The sequence below is a fragment of the Pinus tabuliformis genome, chromosome 6 (genome assembly GCF_031772625.1).
Source record: "Pinus tabuliformis cultivar Carrire ecotype Pingquan chromosome 6, CPIR1, whole genome shotgun sequence".
Classification (NCBI taxonomy): Eukaryota; Viridiplantae; Streptophyta; class Pinopsida; order Pinales; family Pinaceae; genus Pinus; species Pinus tabuliformis.
Genome location: NC_142292.1, coordinates 1381126234 through 1381152424, shown reverse-complemented (window position 1 = coordinate 1381152424; position 26191 = coordinate 1381126234). Strand labels below are relative to the sequence as shown.

General features: G+C 39.4%; 1 protein-coding gene across 1 annotated transcript in view; it reads left to right on the top strand.

The window, feature by feature from the left end:
* Nucleotides 1–26191, top strand: part of LOC149263774 (protein CASP) — a 339103-nt gene that overhangs the window by 291689 nt on the left and 21223 nt on the right. Inside the window, exons 18-19 of the mRNA XM_089426687.1 lie at nucleotides 16383–16526; nucleotides 16620–16721. Coding sequence (XP_089282813.1) covers nucleotides 16383–16526; nucleotides 16620–16721 — 246 coding nt within the window. The remainder of the gene's footprint in view (nucleotides 1–16382; nucleotides 16527–16619; nucleotides 16722–26191) is intronic.

Genomic DNA, 26191 nt, shown 5'->3' with positions numbered 1-26191 from the left:
AAAAGGGACCAGGAAGAGGAAAATGCCAAGAAATATAGCCAGGTCCATGGTGTTTGATGTTTGTAGGGTTTTGATTCTTGAATCTGCAAATTAATTTAATTTATTGGGATTAATTAATTTAATTTAAATACATGATTTTTAAACTCAATAAGCTAAATTAAATTAACTAAATTACTACCTAACCAGCTAAACTAACTAAATTACTAAGTTACTTACCTCTGCAGGCTTGCTCCTCGCTCCTTGGCACTTGCTCCTCGCTCCTCAGCACTTGCTCCTCGCTCCTTTGCTCTTGCTCCAGCTCCAAACTCAAGCTCAATGAAGTAACAATGAATATTTTTTTGGCCCATTGGTCTTTTAAAACCAATTTTTTTTTAAAATTTTTTTTTTTTTTTACCGCTCCCGGCCCCGCGCGAATCGCTCCCGGAGCGATTTTTAATGGCCGGGAGCGATCGGGGAGCGATCGCTCCCCGATCGCTCCCGGGCGTTAAAAATTGCTCCGGGAGCGCCGGAGCGATCGCTCCCTAAGTCGATTCCGAACAGACCAGGGAGCGCAAATTTTTTTGAGGGAGCACGCTCTCGTAAATTGCTCCCGTCCGGGAGCGATTTTGGGAGCGCGCTCCCGAGCCTCTCCCGCCCGGAGCGCGATTCGGGAGCAGGTTCGGGGGGGGGGCGCTCCCCCGCAACATAGGTTCATTTTGCAAACACATAAATTTCATGCTTCATTGCTTTAGTTGGTTATTGGTTTATCATTTGTTAAAGCAATTATTTTGAGCAACTTACAATCTTATATGTTCATGAAACATATGTATCTTGCATTATCTTGAGCAACTATCCAAATTATCTTTTTTTAGCGCATTTCTAATTTCTTGAAGCAAAGCATTTAGTAAATCTATCTTAATTCATGTGAAAGTTAATTTCCTTTTCCAATTGAGTTTACATTTTGCAATTTACTTTGAGCACTATTTCCATTATATTAAAAGCATTGCAAATCTCTATTTGGAAAACTTACTTGCATACCATATTAGGCATTTTAGTGTAGTTGCATCTTAACTTAATTTACCTCCAAGCATAAGCTTGGTTGAAAGACATTTTTAGGGACCCCTTTCTTTCATCAACTTGAGGGACATAGACCCTCTTATGTGGTTAACACGGTGACCTTGCAGTCGTCAGAGCCAGTCTCTGTAGCGCTAGAGGCATTGGGTGTGTTGGGTAATCCAAGCAAGATATTGTTAATATAGTCGTTGTCTCTCTTGGATCCCTTCCACAACTTACATAAGAGACTTGTTTCAAAATAGTCAGAAGAAAGGTCACATCTATAATAGACATTTAGATTAAAAGTAACCAAAATAATTGCATTAAATTTTAGTTTAGGCAGATTTAATGCTAATACATTTTACTATTTTACTTGCAAATTATCTATGTACTTGTCATTGATGAATTGAATACTTTATTTGGGCAAGTATCATCTTATTTATTTTTGCACGAAAAATTCTAACTTGTTTCCTTTGCAAGTCCTTTCCATATTGCTTCCTTGCACGCTTTGAATTTATGAATGATCATATATTTTATAAGTATATCTTGAAAGCATATTTTATATATCTTGCATTGCTATCTGTTGGACACCTAATCCTAAAGGGTTAGCGTGGAAGTTGAATGGACAAAGCAGTCCAAGAGACCTTGGGATCTGAATCCCAAGAGTCACCTATTGTACTATAAATGTACATCTATTGTTAATAAAAATTGTACTCATTGATTTATCTTTCACACTGTTTTACTATCCATGTGTGTTTAACATGGTATCAGAGCCACTTGTTTTTGTTTTTCTGTGGCCTGCCCTGCACCTCTGCACATAATTCTGTGTTTGAGCTGCTCATACCTGAGCGCTGCCTCTGTCATGCGTTTCATTCAGGTAACTCCTGCCTCTGCTCTCTGGCGCACCAGCGCTGATCTGACGTTCAGATTCTTTGTAACGCCTCTGCCTGACATTCTGTCTAACTGAGCAGCGCTCAGCCCTGAGTATCAATAATTCTCTGCGCACGGAATGCGTTGGTGCGTTCTACGCTCACTTCTGTTTCCACGAAGATATTGCTGCTGCTGGTGAACGGCCCATAAGCGCCCCACTAGTGATTTTGATCTCTTTGCCGCCTGAAATGCGAGCATCCTAATTCCCATTTTGGCCCTCTCTTCCATTCGTGCTCTTCTGAGATCGTCAACTGCACCTCTGCAATCTAAAATATCTTCTTCTCCACATTCCAATCTCACATTGAATCTTTCAATGCCGCCATAACTTCCACCATGCGAATGGCAATATCCATTTTCCTCTCGTTCAGTTTCGAGAACCGCTCCTTCAAATAGTGCGGGAGATCTGTCAAAGTGTGTGGCTCTGTTGAGCTTTGAGATCTCAACATCGTGCAGAAAACCTATTGTTGGTGCGGTGTGCCTGCCGCGGGTTGAAGAGCCCGGAGCTCTCAAAATTTCACATTTCACTAGGTTTGCAGTTGGAGCGGCTGAAAACCTACCTGCGATCAGGTCCTGAAAGGGAGATCGACCTTCGTTTGCATGATTCTATTGTGCATACCCTTGAGAATTTCTGCAACAAGAGCGCCTTGATCGCTGCTCGTGTCACCGAAGTGAGATATAGATCTGTTCAGAAGCCGAGCAGATGCATGCGTTTCAAAGATGTATCATGCTCATTGGAGACGGGATGCACGCCATAGTCGTTACATGAAGCCCCTTGGGAGGTCCAGTCAGATTTATTCCTAGTCTTGGCATAAATTCGTTTAAGCAAGGGAGGTAACGTGCTGCGGTTCTGTTAATGTGACGTGTTGCGCAGTGGTATCATTCTTAAATGCTTATCACTTGATCTCATTCAAAGCGAAAAATGATGCATAGTCTGTGCATGTATCGTTATATACTGCTAATGGTTGTGGTTGTGTATTGAGACCGATGCCGAGCCATATAAATTGTATTGAGACCGATGCAGAGCCGGGCTTTGAGTATTGATCTTTAAACCAGTTCTTTGACGGGGTTCGGTTTAATCTCTGTTATTGATGACCGTAATGCCGTGCGTTGATAAAGCTGGTGATCGCAATTTGATGATTGTACACAACTTGCCTGTGTTACAAAATGAAAAGGGGCACTACTGTGTTTTTATTGTAAGAATGACTGCATTTTATTGTAAAAATGCATAAAGAATGACTGCACTTTTGTATTGAAGACTGTTTTCCTGTGTCTGCTTTTTTTTGGTGTAAGAGGACTGTATAAAAGAGCTGTGGAGCTCTCTTACCAAACGATGCTCGTGGACAGTAACGGTTGGGGCCATCACTTCTGAAACTCAACTTCAAACGGGTGCTCGAGACAGTTGGGGCCGTCATCATTTATTCAGCGCTCCCATCGTATCTGGTATCTGGTATCAGAGGAGGCTCTCGTTCTGCATTTCTCTGCTCAAAATTTTGGGTTTGTGCTGGCTAGAGAAACTCCATGCTCAAAGTTTCAATAATAGTTTCAATAATTCTGGTAGAGATCCATTAAGAATATCTTGTGAAAAGTGAAATCACAGAATTATGGGTTCCCTGGGTAATTCTCAGAATTGCAGATTGAAATTGTGAACACAAGGAACACAAAACCGACTTAAATTGCAAGCTGTGCCAATTTGAAGCAGCCTGGTGAACAACTCACATGTCCATTATTCAATAAGTTGTGTGAGCAATCATTATATAAATAACTGTTGTACAGACTATGGGCATACGCTTTTCAGTAAGCAAAGCAGTCAAATTTCAAAGTGTTTTGTGATTTGGAAAACTCTCATGTTTTTAGTGTTATAGCTCGACATTGCCACGAACGGTTCCGCAATGAAAGCATATTGGTAAATGGGGATTTCGTAAGGTTTACAAGGATATTCACCATTGGAAAAGGCACAAAGCCTTGGGTACATAAGATGCCCTCTGACAGCCCGTGAACAAAATACTAATATTTTCATTTTGTATTTATCGCAGCAGTGCAATAGCTAACCAGCAACGCGTGTCCAGAGAACATATATTCGTTTGGTATTTATCCATCCCTTCTACACATACCTCGAAATGCAGTCTCTGTAGAGGATTGTGGTTTACAAACCGCCCATTTTGTTTGATATGATATTATTATTTAAGTCTTGAAGGCCTGGCCTGACTCGTGACCGGCTCCAATAACTTTGCCACCTTGAGCCCATGCAAGCTCCTGTATTGCGATTCACTCTGCTTCCTCGACCTTTTGTTTAAACAAGTATTTGGTAGATTACGTAATATCGAGACAATGATATGAGTAGTTGTTCCAGTGCAGAATTGAGATTGTTGGATGGAACCCGTCGCTATGATCTCAAGTGGAATTGCTATTGTTCAGATTTTCTGCAATTAGGTCATGTCCTCTACTCTACTCGCCTTTTCCTGACCATAAGTAACAGGCACGGCTTTGGGCAGGACAACCACTGTTATATAGCCTGCATGATAAGACTTCATGCCCCGGAAATTGTTCAAGCTCAAGTCACTTTTCTTGTTACACATTCTCTTGTTCACAGTTTCGTTTAAAGGCAGTGAGTCCTGATGCACGTATTCCAATACATGTGTTTGTTACTTTAACTCAAGGTGTGAACTTCTCATCCAGAAAAAGAGCTGGTTTTGGGAATTATCAATCTAGTCATGACACATCAATGTTTTATATTGGAATGCGCATACTAAAGACATGTGGAACACGGGCAGGATATAATATATTTCTGCATGAGACAGTAGGTGGAACAAATTATGTAAACTCATGAGAACCGCTTCTTTCCAGAAATTCGGTATTAGTTCGGACGGATAATCGATTCCTGAGCCAAAGTTGCCACTGTATATGGTACATTATTTTGTGTTTTCACTGTTACAAAGAGGAAGTGTTCGGTTGTAGAGGAGATTCCAGATATTCTCTTGATCCTGTTATGCGGAATATGTTCATTGCATTGTATATGGAAGTATATTGAGAAGCTACATACTTGAAGATTTTTTAAAGACAAAGTGGTACACCAATCAATTTTTTGCAGTGATATTATTGTGAAATGGATAGAATGAGTGTTGTATTAGAATTACTGAACACTCTAATACATTCTACCACAGACAATACAATTATGATTGACAAAGCCATTGTCGCAAACATTCAAATCTGTTTGAAAAATGTACAAGAAAATATTGAGTTTTTGCAGCTGGAAACAAAGCTACAGCAGGAAGAATTACAGCAGTGGAGTCATCATTCTGAACCTGTTCAGAACAATGAAGCAGACTCCCATAAACAGCAAGTCAATATTGTTCAAGTTCATTCAGATTCAGATCCCAATAAAGCAGCAAGTGTACATGCAGATGCAGAAACTCAATCTGCACTTCCCAAACCCATCATCAGACCTTGGGAACAGCTTGTCCACAACAAGCACAGAACCGGTCTTGGATATGACAAGGACTTGTCCTTTCATATTCCAGACTATGCCAAGCCCATTGAGTTTCAGAGTGCTGGTTTCATTTATGACAGTTCACCTGCTCCTCATGATAGTTCAGCTTCAGCTGTTCCAGACTCTGCCCCTCTTCCACAGCAGCAACAACAACAACAACAGATCGTGAAATGCCAACACTGTGACCGAGTTGGCCATCTGAAAGATCACTGTTTTGATCTTCATCCATGTGAGCACTGTCATAAAACCAGCCATTCTTCACACAGATGCTTCAAAAACAAACGTCCTGCAAGAACAAAGATTCATCTTGGATGGATCGCTTCTTGGCAATGGGCATCAACAGCCAAGAAGATATTCCAAACACATGTCAGAACTTCTTCCAGAGTATTGAACAGTCTTGCAGTTGAGTTTTCTCCATCTTCTCACCTTGTACCTGACAGGGGGGGAAATGATGGTCATCTACAAGCTTCAAAGCCACATCAAGCGAGCCTGAGCCACAACCTGCCACACCAGTTTCAGAGTTGTAGCCAGAGACAAGATGCCTGAACATGCCTACAGAGTTGTTGGTCATCCTTAAACCATCACAGATTGAGAACACTTCCTCTAGCAGAAGACACCAGCTTCTTGCCAGATTTGGAAGAGTTCCAGGAATTGCATTAAGCATTCCAAAGTTGTTGGTCATCCTTAAACCATCGCAGATTAAGAACACTTCCTCTAGCAGAAAACTTCAGTTTCTTGCCAGTTTTGGAAGAGTTCCGGGAACTGCACTAAGCGTTCCAGTGTTGGTGGTCATCCTTAAACCACCGCCCTTTATACCAACATTTCATAGAGCACAATCAGCCTAGTGCTGCCATGCATTCTTTGCACATTTTGTATTACAGCTCTTTTCTTGGACTCATACATAACCCTTCGGATTAAGGGGGGGAATGTTGGACACCTAATCCTAAAGGGTTAGCGTGGAAGTTGAATGGACAAAGCAGTCCAAGAGACCTTGGGATCTGAATCCCAAGAGTCACCTATTGTACTATAAATGTACATCTATTGTTAATAAAAATTGTACTCATTGATTTATCTTTCACACTGTTTTACTATCCATGTGTGTTTAACACTATCATATCTTGTTAACATCTTTTGTTTGATTGATAGGATTGCTTGTGTTTCAATTTGAAACAATTCATTTTATTTTGAGCAAGTATTATTTTTTTTAAAGCAATATTTGAAGGCACTGGTTTTGTATATGTTTATGATTATCTTATGTGTTGATGTTTATTGAAGTTCATTTTATTTCATATTGCTCACATTATATTTTCTTATAATCTTAAAAGTAATCCATTTCACTCTAACATCTCCTAGAAACCTTATAACTTAGTTTTCCTTTAGGGACCACCCTCCTTAGCCGACCCATGAGAGAGAATAAACAGAGAGCTGGGAATAGGTGACAACCCACACCTTATGGGGTTAAAGGATTTTCTCACTAATTGTTAGGTGTATGTGACAGGGAACAAGTCAATAGGACCCAATAGAGACATGTTGACCTTGATGGGAAAATAGATGAATGGAGCTAAAATGAGTGGAAGGGGAGTGATGTAGGTGGTATCGGGAAGCGGGACCACACAACCAAAATCGAGATTTCCCATGTAGTGCTGACCCTGAAGCCAATGGCCAGTAAAGGAGATCCCGCAGGACTAAGATACAAGGGTAACTACGAAATCGGGCAGTAGAAACAAGAATACAGACCTAACCCACTCTCTTTGCTAAATCCCCCCACCAATCCATGCCCAAAAGTGCCCATGAAAAGTAAACAAAGTTACTCAACCAAACCAATGAAAAGTCATACCTTTGGGGTCGGGAGGCCTGCCTTCAAACATACATTCGTAACAAATGGGCGAGGGACCACATGGTTGGCTCAAGTGGCGGAGAAAATGGCACATCAAGCTATCTTGGGTTGTAAGGGGCTGAGGATCATCTACGAGAAATTTTTTCTCCTATATACACTAGCCACAGGTGGTGGGTAACAGGTAGTATATATGAGGTTATGGTTTCAATTATTTGTTATGTCAACATGGAAATGTTTCATGATGTGATGGCATGTGGTAATTGGACATAGTTCTGATGAAATATTAATCATGTCATGCATATGGGCCACCTATTTATTTATTTTGTTGTGATAATGATTTTGAATTTTAATGATGGATATGGCATGCAAAATTGGGCATATGGATTATTTTCTATGATGTTATGATTATAACTCATGCATGGGTTGCATGTTGAGATGTGGTGATTGATAAGAAATCCAGAAATGGGCCAAGAGGGTCTGTTTATTTGATGATCTCGTGGGAGCCAATACCTGCAAAGGAGAATATGTAGCACCATATAGGTTGGGGACATGCTCAATCAACACTACATATACCAATGGTTCTTTTGCCTTGTATAGCCCTTGAAGGGCTATGGGACCATCTTGAGGAGGCCTAGTGCCTAATATTGGATTGGGATGCCAAAGTCTAGAAGTGTGTGTAAAACCTTGATGCGTGGGGCTGTGCACCTTAATGAGTGTGGAGTGAGTTAGGCCAACCTTTTGAGATGCCTGGAGTACTAGGTCGGATGCCTGCCTTGGGGCAAATGAACTCTGAGCCTTGGGGCTATGGTATAGACCGATGGGGCTTTATGCTTGGTTCCAAAAGTTGGAAAAAATGACTTGAGATTCCTTGGGATTTCACCGATGTTGTGTAACTTTCGGTGTTTGCTGGTATACTAGTTCAACAAAGGGTGTAGGGAAAATGTGATGTAATAAATAAATAAATAAATAAAATAATAAAAGTTAAATGATTAAACTTAACTTCAGGACAAAGTTATTTAAAAAGGGGGTGTATGTAATGCCCTGTATTAATAATAATAATAATAATAGATGAAATAATATTAATATATAAATAAATAAAACAATAAATAATAAAGAAAAGATAATAATGGAAAATAAATAATAAATAAAGAAGAAAAGATAATAATAGTAAATAAATAAAATAATAAATAATAAATTGAAGTTCTATATATATATATATAACTATCAAAATTGTAAGAATAAGTAAAGTTAACAAAAAGTAAAACATAATAAAATAAACAAGAGTTAAATTAAGGAAAATGTTGAGTTAAATATAACTTAAGGCATAAATAAAAGTATGTTGAGTTAAATATAACTTAAGGCATAAATAAAAGTTGGCATGTTGACACATGGATTGGCAGATATTGTCATAGCATCAGAAGTTTTCAACACAACATTTAGGTAGAGTTGAGTCATCTTTTGTAGCATCTACGCTACTTGGAACATGGAAGATGGTTATAGGTTTGGTTCATTGGTAGTAGGAGGGCAACAAGGTTGTTTGGGATTTATCTTGCTATCCCATTTGGAGTTGGAGGATTCAAGATTCATGTGTGGTGAAGTTGGCTCACTTCTTGTTTCACATATTTGGTAGGAAGGGAATTTTTTTCCTGGGCAATTTGTGGGATTTAGTCTCTTGTTCTTGGAAGAAGTGGCATGCTCTTCCTCAAGATTATGGTCCCCTTGCTTCTAATAATCTTTCAATTATGGAGTTACAAGGGCTTATCCCAAAGGTTAAGCTCTACGAATTGAAGATTGGAATGCCTGGTCCATTTTGGAGACATTGGAGTTGGAGGTTTGGTTGGCCACTTCAATGGTATGACTCCTATCATCTGCATTCAGTACTTCACCAGAGGCATCTGTAATCCCTTGACCTAGATGCTCATTAGCTATCCAGGGATTCAGACAATAGATGGATTTGATATTTGCATAATTTTTGGCAATGCTGCATGAACAACCGCCTCCCTCCCCCCAAGGATCCAAACCGAGATGCGTCGTGGGATATGTTGTTCAGAAATTTGAAACCGCAAATCAAGCCAGCAAAGACAGTTCCTGGAAATTGGGAGCCGTGCCGACTTGATCTGTGGTGGATCAGGCACGGATCCATACGGATCCCAAGCAGTTTCGCGACAGTTGACCCAAATATTATTTTTTATTTTTTTGTAACATTAGTTGGGGTGGGTTTAGGTTGAGTTAGGGAAATAATAGATGGGATAAAGTTCATTTCCTCACTCTTGTATTTTTGGAGAGCTTGGAGGAGTAAAGAAGGGCTTCCATCTACAGGAGCTAAAGAGGTAAGTGCAAACCCCAAACTCCCTCATTTTTCTGTCATTATTGTTTGTATTTTTTCTCCTCCCTCTCCTACTCTTTCCCATTCTTTCTTCTTGCTCATTTCATTGCAGGTTGTCCATCTATATTTATATTCCAAAATGGTGTTCTTTTGGCTTCTATGTATCATTCCACTTTTGCAAGTTATTACCTCACCTTTAGGTGGCTAATGAAGGTGAGACAAACTTTAACTAATATGATGACCTATGAATCATGGGATGACATTAACATTGATAGAGATGGTGCTAATGTAGCCAAGGACACTATTTTTGACGGTTACTTTTGGTCACAGATTAAATATGTTTTATAATTCACCAAACCAATTTATTACATGATCAAGTTTGCAGATTTAGATCGGCCAATAATTGGGGAGGTGTACGAGCAAATGGATAGCATGTTGGGGCAGATTAAAGACATTGTTGAGCCTAGAGATATCACTTTGTACAATTATATTCGTGCAGAGGTGGAAAAACGATGGAATGTGCTAAACATTTCATTGCATACCTTAGCATATGTTCTGACACCTAAATACTATCATCCATCATGGCTTTCAACGCTAGCACTTAGGGGGAGGAGCAACAAAAAACCACACCTAGATCCAGAGGTTCTATTTGGTTATATGAAAGCATTGGATAAATTAGTCCCTGATGAGGAGTCAGCCATGCTACAAAAACATTTGAGTAACCATACACTTAACACTAGCCCATTTGGGAGCATGCATGCAATTAGAGATCGAGAGAATTTATCTTTTCTTGAGTGGTGGAACATGCATGGAGGTGCTACTCCACTTCTCCAGACTTTGGCATTGCGAGTGCTATTACAGGTGGTAAAACATCTTTTGCATAGAGGTGTTGGAGCTCTTATTCTTTTATCCACAGTGTTAAAAGGAATTAAACTAGGAAGAGAGCTTGGTTTATGTTCACTACAACTTGCGATTGTTGTCACATTACTGTGATGATGCAAAGACTAATAAAGACCTTAAGGTTTGGGACAAAAATCCATAGGATCCCAATTTGGAGGATGGAGCGTTACGATTAGAGCAATTGGAGGATGCTCTTATCTAGGATGATGATGATCGAGTTGAGATGCCACCCCCATCCATTCCCTTGCTTCCTAGGTTCTATGCTTCAACACCAACAACATGGGCTTCATCTTCATCAGTTCCACTGCCACAACTTCCAAAGACACCATCTTCACCCTCTTCTTCATTGCCACCATGTGGAGGCTCACATCCTGTTTGTGTTGTAAGGAGAGATTAGCGTTGATTTGGGGTAGCATCGGATGTGCTCTAGCCACGAAATTTGGTGGAGAGGTTGGGGCACATGAGATCTCCAATACCCAGAAAGGGTTTGGGCAGATTCTAAACAGATCAGGAGATATTAAAATAATTAATATTTTAATGGAGTCCCTAACTCTAAACTTAGGGAAAATAAAATATTATTGTGTATAAATATGAATCTGTGTTAGAGTGGTCCAAAAGACATGGATCAAGCCAGATCTAATCTTAGCCGTTGATTAGGGACTTAATCTTGGCCGTTGAGATGTCAACAGGAAAAGTATAAGAGGAGGCTTGAGGGTCACTTGGAGAAGACACTAGAGTGATCAGTGATTCTATTCTCTAGAGCGTGGTTTGGTAAGAGAGATAGAATCAGTGGTTGGGAGAGCAATTGAGGGGCAGAGTACAGAGAAACAGAGAAGGTAGAGATTGTTCCGGGAGAGCAGCGCAATAGCCAAAGAGAGTGACGCAGAGCTAGCAAGGGCTCACGCAAGGCCACACAAAGGCAGCCAAGTGCTGCACACAACACCAGAGGGGCCAGCGTAGCTGATGCGAAGCCTCCTGGGGCTGATGCAGGGCCTCCTGGGGATGATGCAAGGCCTCCTGGGGCTGACGCAGGCCAAGAAAGGCTGACGCAGGGCTAGCGTGAGACAGAGAGGGGTTGATGGAGTCCATATTGGGTAGACGCTGGGGTTGCAGGAGCAGTTTTGTGCTGAAGAGCTGCCGGAAGGATTTTCCGGGGTTTCAGCTAGGAGATTTCTCTCAAACTATGAGGTACTGCTGCTAAGGAAATTCTCTGTTGGGTAGGCCAATTTCGACACCCAGATTGTACTCTGATATTGCTTAATAAGAAAACCCTCAGATAGCTGCACTGGTGTCATGTGGTGTGTTTGTTCTTGTTTCTTTTAGTTGCTGATCTGTAACATGTTGAGCATGCACTGGTGTTTATTTTCAATATTTACTTTGTAAATAACTTGTTAAAGAAAAATAACAAGTAGGTAGGAATAAATCAGAATAAGTGCATGAAGGGTTTCTAAACTAAGTAAACTTAGAAACTTCAACAATTAATAGATATATTCTATGTTGCACGGGTTCCCGAACCCGGGGGTGGGGTTCTCGAACCCGTCCCGGGTTCTCGAACCCAAGTACCGGATTCTTGGATGGGTGCTTCTGAGAAGAACCCATAAGAACCGGGTTCTTCTATAAAGAACCGGGTTCTCCATTAAAAAAAATTGGGTTCTTTTGTCTTGACAGGTACGAAGAACCCTGATGATGGGTACTTGGAACCCCAAAATCGGGTTCTTTGGAGTTCATTTTAATTTTAATTTTTAAATTTTTAATTAATTTAATGGGCTTCCCCTAATATTCCAAGTAGCTAGTTCTGCATCTTTCGAGAGGAATTGGAGTACTTATGTCTTTATCCATTCAGTAAAGATAAATAGGTTGGGCTCAAAGAAGGCAGAGAACTTAGTGTACATTCATAGCACACTTTGTCTCATATCTCGAAAAGATCTTCGTTGCAAGGAGGGTCCTTTCAAGAGATGGGACCAATACACAGATGATGTTATGTGTGTGGGTGAGGAGATACAACCAGATGGCCTTATTGAGCTACCTCCAGTTGCTATGGATGAGAAAGAGCCTCGAGATGAGAGTGATTCCTACCTAGAGAGCATGCTAACTGAAGATCTGAGTGATGTTGATGACATGGCTTGAGGAAGCCATTGTTCACTATTAGCTATTTTTATTTTAGTATTTTAAAATTTCCTAGTTTTTGTTTGGAGATGCCTTAAGGCAAATTTTGAATGTAGAATGACAATGGACATATATCATGATTCTTATTAATATGTAAACTCCAATTCACACTTGATATAGCACTAGAAATTTTGAAATTTCATTGTGAATGTTGAATGTTCAATGATGTGCATGCTTAAATATCTAAAGTTTAAATCACAAGTATTTTAGTTTTCTTGTTTAAAGTTGAAAACTATACAATTTCACATATATTATAATTCATAAAATATAATATTTATATATTATATATATAAATTATAATATACCCCGACGAACCCACGCACCCTGTTTCAAAAAATGACGTCCCCGTTCCCGTCCCCGTCCCCGTACCCGTCCCCGAACCCACGTTTCCTGGCAACATAGGATATATTCACAGTTTACTACTTTTGTCATAGATTAGACTTGTAGTCTTGTTGTGAATTTGAACTTTTTTGTCTTGCTCTTCCTAGTTCAGTGTGTACTTGAGTCTTGGTGGTGGCCAAGTGGCCTATTTTATAAACATTATTATTTGAATTTTGGACATGACTCATGTTGACAGTTGCTCACTTGCTAGATAAGTTACTTGAATGTTTAATGATTTTATCTTCTAAATGTTTGATGTATGTTTGTAATTGCTAGAATCTAGATGGTTGATGCTCGAATAATTAATCATTGATGTACAATGGAATCATGGATGTCATATCTATCTTGATTTTTGTAAAAATATGCATGTTTTCATGTCTTCTACAACTAATTTGGTATTTTGGATGGTTTTTTGAATATAAATGCAAAAAAAATATTATATATATATATAGTAGACATTTTCGAGATGCTTTGCTTCCTAGATTTTTGGGAAATGACGCTTCCGCGTCCCCACTTTTTCCTCGCTTTTTGCAACATTGGTTTTTGGTCATATTGGATTTCTTATAATCTGAAGGTTTTTGCATGACTTGTAATTTATCATGGGGTTCCATCCAATGTTTTTAAAACCGGAACCGGTGACCGGACCGGTCCACCTAATGAACCGGTTTACTGACCGGAACCGGTCTAACCGGGACTGGTTTGGTCTAAACGAACCGGTTTTAGAAAAATACATTAAATAATTATTTTTTAATGAAAAAAACTATTTTTAAGATTTAAAACCATGATTCCAAGCCAATAAAGACAAAATATGCAAAGATTGCTCATTTATATACCATGTAAAGGTGAATATATCAAAATGGCACTGAGTGCAATACATATCATCGACAAAATACATAAGCAATGAGGCTCTAAATGGCCTCTAGAGTGCAAAAACAAAGCCTACAAACTATGGGGCCAGTGGCCTACTACAAGACTTCAATCTAGACTCTACATATGTGATAATAGTAATACTGTAATAGTGATCAACATTATCACTTGAAGTTGAAACTTCTCATGAGTCTCAGTGAGTCAGTCATCATGATCAAACTCAGTTGGTTGAGTCTCGACTCCCAAACTTTGCAGTCACAAACTTCTCTATTGGTTCAGTGACTTGAGTCTCAAACTTCTGAAGGTATTCTGCCATAATATGCCCTATTATTTCATTTGGTGCTCCACATGGCTTTACATGGCCTCCTATCCTAGCCAAGTGTTGCTTGAACCTATTAATACCCCCTCCTTGAATGGATTTTTGGCAATATTTGCAGATCATTTTGCCATCAATCATATCACAATGAGCCCATGCAGTATCTCTGGCTTTTGGAGGCATGATGACTCCCTGGATGGTAGATCATAGAAGTGAGAAGTTAATAACACATAAAATAAATTAATTCATGGACAACAGTCAAATAAGGAATTTTCAAGTGCAAATCCTTACCTGGAAATGCATACTAGCTTCCTTAACCTCCTCTTGAAGATGGCAACTCCGCTGACAACTACAGACTATCTCCAAAATAGCTCCAACTCCAACTCCAAGATGACTACTTCAGCAAAAACTCAACACTCTCCAAGCTAACAAACAAACTCACAAACACTCCAAATCAGTTGTGTGAGACAAATGAGAGTGAGAGGGGCCTCTTATAGCTTGGAGAGGGTGCTTTTGGAGGGAAAACACCCTTAGTTCCCCCCCAAAACCCCTAAACCATAGTCAGAAATCCGCTTTTTGCAAGTTATGGTGGGCGTGCCTAAAACCGGCTGGTTTAGGACGGAACCGGCCGGTTTGATACAAACCGGCCGGTTCCATCCTAAACCGGCTGGTTTTCACTGGTTAGGGCTAAAAATTGGAGAAATTGCCTTTCCAACCGGGTTTTTTGGCCGGTTTAGACCGGCGGCCTTGCTAACCGGCCGGTTAGACCGGTAACCGGTTTTAAAAACACTGGTTCCATCCAAGGCCATGCTGGCCAAGAGTAGGATTTTTTATGGCCTTTGTCCTGTTTGTTAGTGGTCAAAGACAGTGAAACTCATCTTTTGGGTGTGTCAATTTGCCAAGCAATGTTGGAGGGGTCTTGAGGATCATTGTTCAGGGGTGCTTCAGGGTAGTGTTTGCTGATGGTCTGCTTTACTTGGTGATTTTTGCTCTCAGGTTCACACGTAGGTGAAAAAAATCTTAGTATCTATATAATGCATCACTTCCACTACTGGTTGATGAAGGGAAATGCATAGAGTAAGTGAGCAAAGAGCTAGAAGCTAGTGTTGTTTCTGAGTAAAGCTAGAAGCTAGCTCCAGGTTTTAAGAAGGGAACTGAATAGTAAACTTTCTTTTTCATATAAATAGCCACCTAATAATGTAATGCCATATAATTTTACTTTTTCTTTTCATTAATCAAGATAGAATAGAGACAGCTCTGTCCATCTAATGCATTCTTTCATTCTGATGCAGTAGGCATTGAACCTGTTGAACACTGCACCAAATTGATGCCTACCAATAGAGTTACCCCTTATCTTTCTTATTCCTATTTATACATGCTTATTTTCTTTGGCTGGCCCACTGCATTTGCAGGGATTTAGCATTGTTTGAGGATTTCAGCTTTATTTATTTTGCAGAAATTTAGGTATAAGGCCATTTTTCCATGAGGTTAGCTTCTTGCCTTCCTTTTGTTCTATGTGGTGGGATGAGGTATACCATCAGCTTCTAGCTAAAGGATCTCTTTAGATAAAGATGCCTGCTTTTTGGACCCTGATTAATATTATTTCTTTGAGTTCTTGTTGCTCTAAGGAAGAACATATGCTTACCCACTGTATATACCCTTCTGTCCACTTTTGTACAGTTTTTTGTAAAAATCGGATGTATTTTGCAGAAAAAGAAAATAGGGAGCAAATTTTGGGAATAGGCATAGGTATAACTGGCAACTTGGCAAGTGACAATACATCTCCCAAGTCAAGGAGACAAATGCCCACCATGTGTTGTACACATCACTTGTCAATCAACTCACTGATTTCTCCATTAATCATTCCATTGGTGAACTCCATACTATTTTGGACACTCTGAGTATGTGCTATTATAAATCTAATAAAGATAATAGATTTTACAGCATGTGTACGTTTCTGGCATGTCTGTTTTTTATTCTGTCATATTGTGTGAGTGTTCTCATTGCTGTTTGTGTGCACATATCATTTTTTGGATTCTCTCTAGCCATTTGGAAATTTGTATTAATGTTGTGAATCAGGTTCTACCATTACATGGTACTTTATTGAGAGTGAATGGCTGACCTTATTTAAATTTTGCAGGATCTAAGACTGGCCCAAGAGAAAAACAAGGCCCTTGTAGCAGATTTGGAAAAGAGTAAAGCAGATAATGTTAAGCTGTATGAGAAAATTCGTTACATACAAGATTATACAAAGGATTGGCCTCTCTCTCGAGGACAGAGAAAGGTGACCTTGAGGGTATTTCTGATTTACTTTTGTGGTCAAATTCTATTTTCTTATCATTATATTTACATCATAATTTTATGTCATCACATGCAGCGTGCTGATGATGTAGAGAGTGGGTTCAGTTCAGATATAGAATCGAAATACAAGAAGATATATGAAGATGACATAAACCCTTTTGCTGCTTTTTCAAAGAAGGTTGAATTTATATCCCTTCTTATCTTGTTACCTTGAATCAGTGCATTGTCAATTTGTTCTCTCTAGATAATTTTGTTTGGACTTTGCACAGTATGGAAACGCCATCTATATATCTTCTTTCTAAAACTAGACTTTGTAAGTGAGCCCTGACTTCCGGAGATAATGAGTTTTTTAAATAAAACAAGTATTTATGTCAAGTTCTAAAAATTTACAAACTGTCACAGTTGTAACTGTTCTCAGTTAAATATCAGAAGTGTGGGATGTGTTGAGAAATCAATAGGCATATGAAATTAGGGTTGATTTCTCTTTGCATGATAATTACTTGTGAATCTGTTGGCTTCTTTATTATTATTATGTCTTTCTTCTTCATCAAGCAATTATCAAAATAAAACATGAAGATCACCAAGAAACAGAGAACACAATATATAGGCTTCTCCAAGCCAGGGCCAAAACCTGACAAGGGGGGAAACCCAGAAAAGTTATCTCTTACAGAATCAGATCAAAGTGAGACATCCAAGACCCAAGACCAAGACAGTCCTCCACAAATGCCCCAAGTCAGCCCTCCATTCTGCCCATTAATGCGATGATACTGTTCACTTAGAAAGTTCTCAAACTGTTGTCAATGAGCCAAATACACATCTTCAACAGAAGCCTGAACTCTGTCCATTATTCCAACATAATACAGAGATAATACCATAGTCCTTTTTCATCAACAAAGCCTCAGAAATTTGGATATACCAGCCTCAGATTTCGGGCCTGTGTGCCTCAGATCGTGTATCACAGAACTCGGATAGACTAGACTTCTTCTGCTGCAGAAATCGGACTATTTTGCCTCAGAACTTCGGACTATTTCACTTCAGAAGGCCACCGAACTTGATTGCAAAATGATTTAAGATAGATGCCAATATATACTTGTTTCCACAAGCATGTGGAGACAATTTTACATTTTTGACTTAACAGAAATTTCTTTCTTTTGCTTACATAGAGTCCAAATGGACTTTGACCCAATAATATTTTCTTCTTGACTCAAATGATCCTAAGAGCATGAAGAACATGCTTTGACTAGGAAAATCAAAATCAAAATTGCTTTTTCTTTGCTTTTTGCTTTTACATGAAAAATACAATGATACAAGTGCAATGCTTATTATGAAGACTGAACCTAGTTACATTTTCCAACACTCCTTCTTAACTAGGGAGGTATTCATACTTCCACAACGAAGTATAAGGATACCCAAACTGAAATATTCTCATAAGAAGAGTGGGATTGATAAGCCATATTCAAGCATCAACATCATAACCAGCATTGTCAATCTCAAAAATAGCAAGGCCTTGACTAACAAGCTCTAACTCTTCAATAGATTAGAGCACAACACTAGGAGGCATATATATGGACACCAACACCACAGCCGCTGAAGGCACACACCCCATCCAAATGTTCACTAGGTATGTCCTTCTAGGACTATTCTTATCTTGGATTCCCAACTATTCTTATCTTGGATTCCCAATCCTCAAAGAATATCGGTCATCTTTGACTACTTTTATCTTGGATACCCTGTCAGATCCTCAAAGAGTATCGGTTCACGAGACTACTTCCTATCTTGGATTCCCAATTCTCATGGAGTACTGGTCCCAGATGCTTATCCAATACTCCATTCTCCCTATTAGTGCCTTCACTAGACTTACGGTTGTTAGTTTTGGCCTAGTTCATGACACATGGAGAATATGGTGTCCACCATCACTCCCTCTCAACCAAGGAGACATAACCCAAGCTTTAGCTTGTCTCATACTTCATCAGTATATCAGCTACTTGTTCTTCCTTGGAGATATAGTTGTAGCTAAAGGGCTCCTTTCTTGCATTACATCATACATGGGCTTCACCCTGTTGGAAAATTAATAGAGGCAACATTTTTAACTTAACATTTTCCATACATAACGTTTACTTGTGACATTAGATTCTTCTTATTATATTCATGCTTATGTTCTTATCATCAAGTAAATGCCAAACCATAAATATCACAACGATAAAGAGAGACACCAGAAATAGACTCCAAGCCAGGGCAAAACCCCTCCTAGGGGAAAACCCTATGGAACTTTCTCTTCTTATAGAATAATTTCAAAGGAGACTTCCAAGGCCCAAAAATCAAGACCCTTAGCTTCCTTCAAGACACATGATAACCTGCCAAATAACCCAAGACATCTTCGAGAGCAATGATATAGGAATTCTCCATGAAAATAGTCTCTTAGTCATCTTGGACATGAGGTAACCCTAGGTACCTTGTATGATAGATCCATCCACCTTTGCATGCCTTAAAGATCCTCTTTTATACCTTCACTCCTCCTCGAAACCACAAACCACAAACCACAAACCACAAACTCAAATATGCGAGCTTCTTGTCTTGCAAAGGAGGTCAACGTTATGCCTTTATGTAGCCTTTTCATGTGGATTTTCAAGCCTACCCAAGGCTAACTTTAACTGGCAGCCGACTTGATCTTTTGGAGTATCTAGATACTTCTTAAATACAAAATAATATTTTTCTTCTTTGATACATGTGCCCATAAGGGTCTTTTACAATGTAACAATGACCTTTGACTCATGGCAAACCCTATAAGCATACAATGGATGCTTTGACCTATTGACCATTGACCCAAGCATGAAACCCATGCTTTATAAATAATTTTATTTTACAATTTTCTTTCTTCTTTTGATCAATACATAGAGATTACATCATTACATGAGTCAAATTATAATTATGAAGACTAAAACTAGTTACATTCTCCAATACTCCCTCTTAATGAGGGAGGTATTCATAATTGACCAACTGGTACAAGGACAATACTTCCTTTGAAAAGTTCTCATACGAAGAGTCGGATTGATAAGTCATGTTTTAAGCATTAGAATTATGATCAACCAACATTGTCTTTGAGGCCTAACTAGACAAGCTCTACTTCATTCAAGAGCATTATCCTGGGAGGCTTTACGTGTGATACCACACTACCTCTACAAGGCACATACCCCATCTGGATGTTCACAATGTATGTACTTTTTAGGACTATTCTTATCTTGGATTCCTAGCTGTGAATCCTCAAAGAATACAGTCCTCTTTGCCCACTCTTTTTTTGGATACCTGTCGTATTCTCAAGGGGTTTTGGTCCACGAGACTACTTCATATCTTGGATTCCCAATCCTCTAGGAGTACCAATCTTAGATGCTTATCCCATCCTTTGGACACCATTCTTTGCTTATGGCCTGCACTAAGACTTGCAGTTGTTAGTCCTGGTCTAGTGCATGACCCGTAAGGATAAAAATTATCCACGATCACTCCCTCTCAAACAGGGAGGATATCTTGCTCCTATTCAAGGAGACTCCTTTTACTCCCTCTCAAATTTAGAGGAGATTCTAGACTTCCACAAGTTCTCCTACTTGTCTTGCATACAACTAATAGTTCCTCAAAACTTGCATGGCTCCCTCCTCCCTCCGCATCTCATGATACCGAGCATGCTTCCTTTCTTGGTATCACAGGTCACAGAGCCATCTTCTCACAACAAGTTCCAGGTCATCCATTTTGTACATCACTTTCATCTTGTCTTCATTCATGAAGGCATTCTGTCGAGCCTTCCCAGACTTGAAGCTGATCATAGTTTCCTCGAAAGTGATCTTCCTTCTCGTAGTACAAACTTTGACCTTCAGGTTATCTTTTCGCACTGCTACCTTCCAATCCCAAGATGAGCACATCTTGATCTTCATAGTTGCCAGGTATTAGAGATTGAGTTCCTCTCCATATTTTTCAAGTATTTCCATCCACAGAGTTGAATTTGCCTCAACTGTCATCATGAATACCTGCAACATTCCTCCAGGTAGCAAAACAATGTCAACGAGATAACCTATAATAGATATTAACACTAAACTTACCTTACTATGACGACCTTCTCAACAAGGCATCAACTTCCTCATGGTCCATCTCCATACGAGTCTACATTTATGTATCAGAGTGCCCAAGGATCCAACTTGATTACCAAGTTACCACTTTCTTCTAGAGATCATGTTAGATGTTTAAAATATAGATTCTAACGAGAAAGTCTCAATATTCCATTCTTTCCAGAGTAAGTCAACTTCATTTTTCTACGCATCATAATGACTAACTTTTCTTGCAGGATGTATATGATTCCTACCCAAAAGTTATTTCAAATATACATTCCGATTCTTTCATACAATCATCTAGATATTAAACCTTAAATGAATTTGCATTTTATTTTTAAAGAGAAAATGGCTCTCTTTCCTTATGAGGCTGCAACCTGACCAACTGCAATCCATCATCCTTCAAGAGAATTGTCATGATGCTTCTTCAAGAACCTCCGAAGTGATGGTTCTTTATAGGCTCTTAAGGATCCACCTTAGCAAATTGACCGGCTCTAGCATAATGTTAAACAATGAGAGGATGAATCTTATGCAAGTTGATCTCAAACTTTCAAAGACTAGATGATTCTTATAAAGCAATCCAACTAAGTAGATTTTAAATATGCTACTATTACATGATGCCATACCAAATCAAGCAATACAATGATGCATGCTTACTCCTTTAATGAACTTGATAGCATCAATACTTCCAGGGTCCTTACAGTTCCTTCCTTCCATCATGCTCACTAAAGCACAAGCGCTGCTTTGCTTCCTTTATTTTGTACATGCATTATTCATTGACAAGTACAAGCAAGCAGAATATACAATAACTAGAGCATGAAGACAATTATGTCAATCTAAGGTTTTCATGGAATCTTAGAGGATGCATTCTAGGGTTTTTCAAATACAAACCTTAACCAGGACTAGGGATATGATATCATACCCTAGACTTCATTCAATTCCATCCTGTCTATGATTTGCCATACACCTTAGATTACCTACAAACCCTAGAAATCAAGAGTTAGGGTTTCTATGAGGGAACAATCAAATAAGGGTTAGGCTTTTCTCGTGACTAGGGTTTCTAAATGCCAACTAGTGTTTACAAATCCTAGTTACGAACAACCTTCAACAAGGTGAAGACTATAAACCTCTAGAATCAAACATGTCACAAAACCCTAATACATTACATGTTAGACCCTATGTGCATAACACAATTATATGTACCTTATAGACAAGGGCTGCATACCTTAGTCATACATGGTTATTGAAAGTTGCTATGAAGCCTTCTTCACAATCCAAGGTATTGCTACTTCCATTGATGTCATGATCCTTCCAAGAGCAATGCCAAATCAAGATGCTCTTCTTAAGGTGACTAATTGTAGCTCTAGTCCTTCAAGCTCAGTTTCAACACTTCTTCTAGCTCCAATAATTTTATAAAGTTCTTTGACTTAAACAATAGGTTTGGTACCTATTTCAAACTTTAGATCATGGAGCTCCTGAAGGTTTTACTGTGATTGCTTATCTTTATCCTTGAGACTTCGATCCTTCTCCAGCCTCTGTCCTTTTAGCATAGTCACTAAAATACCCCGAGACAATGCTTTTAAAGTGCTTCTGCATCCTACAAATTCACTTTGACTGCTTCCTATATGACCCTTTGGAGTAGGTGCTTCTATGACTTTGGCCCTCAAACTAGGGCTTCATATTTTCACTGTATATGTTTTAAGAATAGGCCCATAGAGTCTTCCATACAGGTCGACCTATTTCCTCTATCAGACGTCTTCTCTTACTAGCTAGAATGACTATTTGTAGCCTACCAACATTTTTATTCATCTTCCCAAAAAATGTGATTACAAGACTTGACTTTCTTTGCAAGATTTTCCTCCTCCCTAATGGGACCTTTGGCCTGGACTAGGCCTTTGCTTTCCCTCATGGATCTTTGAAAAATGATGATAAGGTTGCCTATTTGCCCTCTTCTCCACTTCACAAGACCTGTGTCCTTTTATCCATAGTACTATCCACTGTTATAGAGGTCTTAGCCTCTCTTTCTCATCACAGTGGAGTTATTACAAGGTTGTGGCCCTCTCCCTTCAATCAACGTAAAAAACAAGGCATGCAAACTTCTTCTAGGCCAGATCTGAAACGCTCGGTGGCTCTCAACAAGGTCATCTAGATCTGCAACATTCTCCGATAGCAAAACATAGGCCTTTCGACCTCCCAAATCATGCCTAGAGCTATGCCTGCGACTCCTATGACCTTGACTCAGGGTTCGAATTTGTGGCTATTGGTGCCAAGTTTGGATAAAAAACAGTGAAGAAAACAACCCTATTCTAGGCCTAGAGAATTTCAGCCCTCAAGGAGATTGCAAGTCTTCAAACCACAGTCATCTCTTCAGCTACCAATGTCTTGACCTCAACGTTGATACTATGTTGGAAAATTAATATAGGTAACATTTTTAACTTAACATTTTCCATACATGACGTTTGCTTGTGACATTATATTCTTCTTATTATATTCATGCTTATGTTCTTATCATCAAGTAAATGCCAAACCATAAAGATCACAACCATAAAAAGAGACACCAGAATTAGGCTCCAAGCCAGGGCAAAACCCCTCCAAGGGGAAAACCCTAAAGAACTTTCTCTTCTTATAGAATAATTTCAAAGGAGACTTCCAAGACCGAAAATACAAGAACCTTAGCTTCCTCCAAGACATAAGATAACCTACTAGATAACCCAAGAGATCTTCAAGAACAATAATATAAGAATTCTCCATGAAAGTGGCCTCTTAGTCATCTTGAACCTGAGGTAATCCTAGGTCCCTTCATATAACAAATTTGTCCACCTTCGCATGCCTTAAATATCCTCTTTTATACCTTCGCTCCTCCTCCAAACCGCAAACACAATCTCAGATATGCGAGCTTCTTGTCTTGCAAAGCAGGTCGAAGTTATGCCTTTATATTGCCTTTTCATGTGGCTTTTAAAGCCTACCCAAGGCCGAATTTAATTGGTAGCTAACTTGATCTTTTGGAGTATCTAGATACTTCTCAAATACAAAACAATATTTTTCTTCTTTGATACGTGTACCCATAAGGGTCTTTTACAATGCAGCTAGATAGATCTGAAGGTGCCCTTGAAGCCCTAGATCAGTTTGTTAAGGACTTTGACAGTTGTAAGAAGGGCGGACTTGGAGAAGCTCAGGGCTTGTTCTTTGAAGAGATAAAAGAGCAACCAAGGGAGGAGTTTGACTAGCGCTAAGTTGATTGTTGGAGAAGGACTTTTGACAGTGATAGAGGGCAACCTCCATGCCATAAGTTTGTCTTCATTGGAGCAACACATGAAGTAAATAGTGGGAAGAAGTCCCTAAGTGTTGTGTTCTTGAGGGACTAAGGAGAAATAGGTGGGAAACTAAAGGAGTTGTTCAGAAAAAGAGATGTGAACAACTCACAGAAGTCCCTATGTGTTGATTCATTGATGGACTAATGATTAGGGAGAGGAGAGACAGTTGGTGATCCGTGTTCAATGACCTAAAGGAGTAGGATACATTATTAGAGGCAGATTTGTGTTGTTGTAGATTGGAGCAGAAGGACTAGTAGATGTGTTTAGGGTACTGTTGACACCTAATCCGAAACGGATGAGGTGAAGTCGGACAGTCATCTAGAAGATGAACTGATCCGTTTCTTGTGTATATATAAATAATAGTTGTCTAATGAGAAATAATAAGTTCTGTCTTGCACTCATAAATTGCTGGAGTTACCCTGGCCTGACATGGTATCAGAGCACAGGTCCCAAAATAGGTTGTAACTCCTGCCGTGAGCACTGTGCTGCTCTGTCCTGCGCCCCTCTGTCCTGTCTGTCCTGCGCTGCTCTGCCTCTGCCTGGCCTGAGACTGCCAGAGACTGCGCATTAATTTTTTTATAAACGTTTGTCTGAGCTGCCCCTCTGACAACGCATCTGTGCATCAGTTTTCTTGAGTACACTGACAATGGGGACATCGGCTCCGTGATAATGCAATGGTGTGATGCTCCGATATTTTTTTTCTGTCCCGCGGTGTCCCATATCTCCAATTCTACGTCCACCATCGCCTCCTTCACGAACAGGCTGCGGATCGCCCCTCCACGAATTCATCGTATATGAATCGCAAAACAAGGCTTGTTTTGCCAGATGTGGAGTCGCCCAGAATGACCACCTTACTGCGTTAATATTGAAGCCTGAGGTATCGTTTTTGATGAAACTGCGGTATTGTTTTGGAATGAAACAGTGGTATCGTTTTTAATGAAACTGAGGTATCGTTTTTAATGAAACAGTGGTATCGTTTTTTTTATATAAGCCTGCGTTTAATGCTGCGTTATTTGTAAACTGTGGTAAGAACTGAGTTGCGCAGCGGAAGTGTGGTATCAGAGGGCTTGAAACCGTGAAACCGGATGTTGGTGCGAGCCCACAAGGGTCGATCTCATTGCACATCACGTATAAAGGACTGTAAATATCCAGCATTCATTCCAGATCTCATTGCACATCACGTATAAAGGACTGTAAACATCCAGCGTTCATTCCAGCAATTCATTGCCAGACACTAGTGAGCGCCCTTGGTTTTTGTTGTGATATATTGATATATGTAAAGCAGTGAGCGCCCTTGGTTTTTTGTTGAAGATATTGATATATAAGCAGTGAGCGCCCTTGGTTTTTTGTTGATATATTGATATATGTAAAGCAGTGAGCGCCCTTGGTTTTTTGTTGAGATATTGATATATGTAAGCAGTGAGCACCCTTGGTTTTGTTGAACTGTGATATATATGTGAGCTGTGATATATATATGATATGGAATGTTAAAGGAAAAAAAAATGCATAAGGCTGTCATATAAGGATTTTTTTTTCTCTCTCTCAACAGAAGTGTTTTTGGCAGAGATTTTTTTTTTTACAGAATGCATTCAATCATTTCAATGGTCGGAATAGTTCTCACTGGCAAGGAGAACTATCCTGAATGGTCTCGGATGGTGAAACACACCCTCATCTACAATGAGCTGTGGAAAGGTGTGTGTGTCGGAGAAGAAGACAGAGACCCTGTGCAGCCCACATCAGACAAAGAACTCGCCATTTGGGAAAACAAGAACAGCAAAGCCTTTGCATTGATCGCAGCATCTGTAAATGAAGAAGTAAGTCGTCATATTTCATGCTATTCCACTGCCTTTGAAGCTTTACAAAAGCTGAAAGAACTCTATGATACACATTCTGCACTTGAAGTTGTTCAGCTCATGATTAAACTCTTCACCCTTGAACTGAAAAATAATGATCCTCTTACTCTTGCTTCTGAAATAAAGTCTATAGTGCATGATATTAAATCCACTAAGGTTGAGCTGGATATCTCTCTTATTGCCTTTTTCAAAGCACTCTATCCTACCTACTCTAACTATCTTGAGTCTTTACAAGCAAATGGAAATCTTAAAGATATAACCTTTGACACTCTTGTGAAAAAGTTTGCTGAAAGAGAGAAAGCCTTTGGAAAGAAAACAGTCCCTGAATCTTCTGAAGAGACTGTTTGCCTTGCTCATAAAGAAAAGCAGTCTGCTCAAGATTCTGCA